This window comes from Pongo abelii, chromosome X, assembly GCF_028885655.2.
Source record: "Pongo abelii isolate AG06213 chromosome X, NHGRI_mPonAbe1-v2.0_pri, whole genome shotgun sequence".
NCBI classification, from domain to species: Eukaryota; Metazoa; Chordata; class Mammalia; order Primates; family Hominidae; genus Pongo; species Pongo abelii.
In genome coordinates this window covers 141,477,809-141,482,414 of record NC_072008.2, presented here as the reverse complement: position 1 = coordinate 141,482,414, position 4,606 = coordinate 141,477,809, and the positions used below count along the sequence as shown (strand labels likewise).

General features: G+C 45.1%; 1 protein-coding gene across 1 annotated transcript; it reads right to left on the bottom strand.

The window, feature by feature from the left end:
* Nucleotides 1–2,634: 2,634 nt before the first annotated feature.
* On the bottom strand, nucleotides 2,635–2,991 carry LOC100936563 (embryonic testis differentiation protein homolog B-like). The gene has a single exon (XM_054544244.1). The coding sequence runs from the start codon at nucleotides 2,812–2,814 to the stop codon at nucleotides 2,635–2,637; it is 180 nt and encodes a 59-aa protein (XP_054400219.1). The 5' UTR covers nucleotides 2,815–2,991.
* Between the last annotated feature and the right edge of the window lie 1,615 nt (nucleotides 2,992–4,606).

Below are 4,606 nucleotides of genomic sequence, written 5' to 3'. Positions count from 1 at the left end.
TCTCCGCCTCACAGCCATGTTCGATGCTGGACTGCAGGTAAATAGTCACCGACTCAGGAGTGTCCAGGAAGCATTCCCCGCAAAAGTGCACCCAGGAGGCCCCTCTACCTGGCAATCTCTAACCCCTCCCCTCCATTCTACAGCCAGCTGCATCCTCTGAGGAGAGGCTGGTGGCTCCTTTTTGGTAATGCTGAATCAGAGCAGGAACAGAGAAGGCAACAGGGACAGAGGGGAGGGTGAAAAGGACATAGAGGGGTTAAATTTTCTACCCCATAAAAAATCTGAGCCAGGTGCGGTGGCTCACGCCTGTAATCACAGCACTTTGGGAGGCCGAGGTGAGCAGATTACGAGGTCAGGAGTTCAAGACCAGCCTGGCCAACATAGTGAAACCCAGTCTCTAATAAAAATATGAAATAAATTAGCCGGGCATGGTGGTGGGTGCCTGTAATCCCAGCTACTTGGGAGGCTGAGGCAGGAGAATCACTTGAACCCGAGAGGCGGAGGTTGGAGTGAGCTGCGATCGTGCCATTGCACTCCAGTCTGGGCGACAGTGCGAGACTGAGTCTCAAAAAAAAAAAAAAAAAAAAAAAAATCTGGAGGAGACCTGACTAAGGGGCAAGAGAATAATGAGCCTAAGCCTTAGATGTAGGGGAGGGGACACAGGAGGGGCCTTGGGGAATGCTGGACAGGTTGTGAGAACACAGGGAATTGGAGAGGAGAGGAAGTGGGGACAGAAGGCCTGCTCACAGGCTTATTTTGCATCTTTAAAGGACATTAAAGGACAAGAGACATGCTTAGAATTTGTGATGGCTTTTGTAAAGTAAAAATAAAATCCTAAGCCCTCACCAACAAAATTGACCCTCCTTTGGCCAAGGGGACCCTAGAAGAACCTTAGAACTGAGTTCCTGGTCATGAGCAGATTGCAGGTCAGACAAGCCTCATTATACTGCCTCTCTTTTATGGTTCAGACACAACTCATCAGCATTAATGTTCAAATAGACATCATAATAAGGACAGATAGTCTGATCTGTATCAATAAGATACAAAATTACAAACAGTATTCAAGGATGTCAGGCAAGGGTTAAGTCATGCACACTTACACTGAAAGAATAAAGTATATTCCCACTGCCACAAGCTTTTCTTTTTCTCTAGCAGTTAAACAAGCACTGACCTAGAGATAAGCAATACTGAAACAATTGCAACTCACTTATTGCCAGATGCTGACTAACTGACCCTCACTCTCCTGTACCATAGCCATAACTACAGCTTTCACTGGGCAATCGATTGATTGCAGTAACTATCTCCTAATAAGAAACCACCAGCCATGGACTGGCTCTGGCTGGATTATAGAGATTGCGCATTTGTGTTCCTATGTGCCCTGAAAGATCTGTTGTCGTACAGGGCCTAAATGTGATACAGTTAAATGTTATGCCTGCACCCCAAGGTGAACATGTGTGGTATGTTACAGGGATGTTTCTTGAAAACGAATGTGTCAGATCCTCCTTATGAATATTCATAGCTCCTCCTGTAACTTGTAGAATTTTTATGTTCAGCCAACCCATTCAGCATAAAGCTCCTGCCCCAACCCTTCCTCCTTCCAAGTGCCGGTCTGTGGTCTTGGCCAGAGGCACACTTCCCAGCCTGTGGCATGGCTGCTGTGTAGGCTGCAACCCTTTCTAAGAAATAGAGTTTCCTTGTCTCCTTTTATAAATTTATACATTGTGATTTTACATAAGTTAACACTTTTATGGTTCACCTTATGTAAGTTTCATCTTACTCCTAACTTGGGCTTGCCAATATCCACCATGGCTCTGACCTCTTTGCTCTCCCTGTCCCCACTTCACCTTTAGCTCTCACTTCTTAGTGACCAGTTGCCCATATAATTCCCATTTCAGGTTTCTTGGAGTGAGTATCTGACTTGCTCAGCACATTCCTTGGGGACAGAGCTTTTTGAATGGGAGCTATCTCACATGTCTTGTTGGACTATCGGGTGGCTTCCCTTCAGGAAAATTAACTCTCTTTGATTAGCTGTGGCCTGAAGGTTTGTTTGACATGCCAAAAAAAAAAAAAAAAAGCCACCAGGACATTCTACTTTCCCGGGGACAATGAGCAGGGCAATTGCCTCTAGTAGGCTCTGTGGACATGATATCTGCAATGTTAAGGCATATCCCACACTCCCAACCCAGCTGTTGGTCTGCTCTTAAACAATGTCTTTTCACCAGGACAAGCATTAGGTTTTAGAGGGGAACACCAGGGCTGTCTCTCCAAAATGGCTAGGGAGAAGAGTCTTTGCTCTTTGAATGCCAAGTACTACATCACTACTTCACACTGTTTTTCCGATTGATGGTGGGGGACATCTGGTGTGCAGCATGATCTCACTCTCTGCTCCGTGTCTGAGCACCCCGCACTGTGCGTTAGGATGAACAAAAGCCCCTTCCAGTGTAACCCAAGTAAGCCCTGTCAGCAAACACATATCCAACCCAAAGGAGTGAAATGACAGACTCAGTTTTAATAGCTCAAACATGGGAGGAGTTTATTGTTCTAATTGTAATTAATGCCTCAAAATTCTGGGCAGGTCTCAGCACATAAGCCACATGACTTTTTGTCCAAGGCCATGTTCACCCTGGAGTTGCTTTATGACAGCATCCATACCCATTTTGACAGGTCGATGTCACTTCTGTGCCTGCCCAGTTGTCTGTTGATTAAAAAGACCAGCACATTTTGGGTGGGCTTCTTGCATTTGAAGGACTTGTCAGGCTTCTTGATGTTCAGTGCAAGCTTGTTGGGACTGGCTTTAGGGGGTTCTATATCCATGACGCAACGGCTCCAAACAACCTCAGGAAGACAGCTCAACTAAGAAAGCCTGAAAAAGACGATGAATTCCAGTTAATCAAGTGGACCTGGGACCTCTTCTTCACTGCCACACACCCACACAGCCACATATCACGCACATCCACACACACACACACACACAAACACACACACACTCGGCTACCAGCAGTAGTCACAGGCGATTGCTTTGGGCCATCATCTGATTTGAAATGCCAACCATATCATTTATTCAATCTGTCTCACACATGGGGCTGTATAGGAGCCTGATGGGACCCGAAACATTAAGGACACACTGTTGCATCAACCCGATCTTCATCTGACACACACAGACTTGTTAGATTGCACTCAAAGCACTAGCTTAAACTCAAGTGTTAATGTAATTCTTATATCCACACTAATTTTAACTCAATTTTATGTTGCTCTTTTGCAGAGCTGCCTTCTCACCTCTGTCTCCTTTGAATATCATTGGTGAAGCAGGTATGGCTCTTACTCCAACCCGCGGTGTAAGAAATAAACTGTACATTCTCAAGCGATACCTAGTTTCTAAGGCCCATCCTGCTGAGTTTCCATCGGGGGAACGTAATCTCAGTGATTTAAAGATTGTACTCACCTCTGATACTTGACGCTGTCTCACCCTCAAAAATGCTGTGTGGTATTTTATTTGAATCTGGCACAATGCTAAGGCCAGGGGTGGATGCCAACTGTGTTCTCAATTTTGGGCTCCCAAGAGAGATTAAAGGACTTGCCCAAGGTTACATAGAGGTGAGACTGGAACTGAGAAAGCCTGTATCTGAAGCCTTGTGGTCCTACCCACTCTTCTATAGTGTCTCTGTATCAGTTTGAACAAATGACTCTCCTATACCCTCCCCTGATTACCAAACAGGGCTGGGGTTTATCAGATAGGTTAGTTAGGTAATGGCACAAAAGTATGCTCTATGATCTTAGTATATCAGGATATTTTACCTGTCAGGCCACTCATATTGCTTTTTAAGAAAGATCTGGACCAGAGGGTAAACAGTAAGAGGAAACATGCTTTGGCACTCTCTCTCTTTCCCTGAGTCCCAGGGCCTTATTGGTTCAGTACAAAGTGAAGTCATGGTTACTATGGTGACTCACAATTTCCCTCAGAACCTAGTGCCAACAGTGTGCAAGATTCAAACACTGGCCACTATCACCTGGCTTCCTTCAGGTTCAGGACTCAATAGGGTGAGGGAATTTGCTGGGTGAGGAAGCAGGTATATCCAGTGGCTTGGCGCCATCTGCGTCTCTTTCCTGGATGAAACACTCAGCTATCCTGGCCTCAGAGCTTTTTCCTGGCTTGTGCAAAATTCCTTCATTAAAATTTCTTCTTTGTGTAGATAAACAGCACCCACTGCATCTTGCCAGGTTCCCTGGGTAGTGATCTTTGTGTGCCATGCTCCAATCAGGGAATTAGTCTCAGGTCGAATTTCCCACTTACTTGTCAATCTCTGCATCCTGCCTTGGTCATGACTCTGCAATTACTCCTTCTATAATATATAATTCATGTAAATGGAATGTTTGTTTAGTTGCAGAAATTAAACACTGCAATTTGACACTGCTGTGTCTCACACACTTAACCCCCTCCCAAAGCTCAGTGCAGTGGAGCTCCACACTTTTATTATGTGAACCTAGGGTGCAAGTGGGCTTTTAATGCTTCGGAAAATCTTATGCTAAAACTGGTCCAGTTCCTTGAGACACACTCATATGTCTCAAGTCATAGTCTCTTCCAAGTCTCTGATCTAGAATAACTATA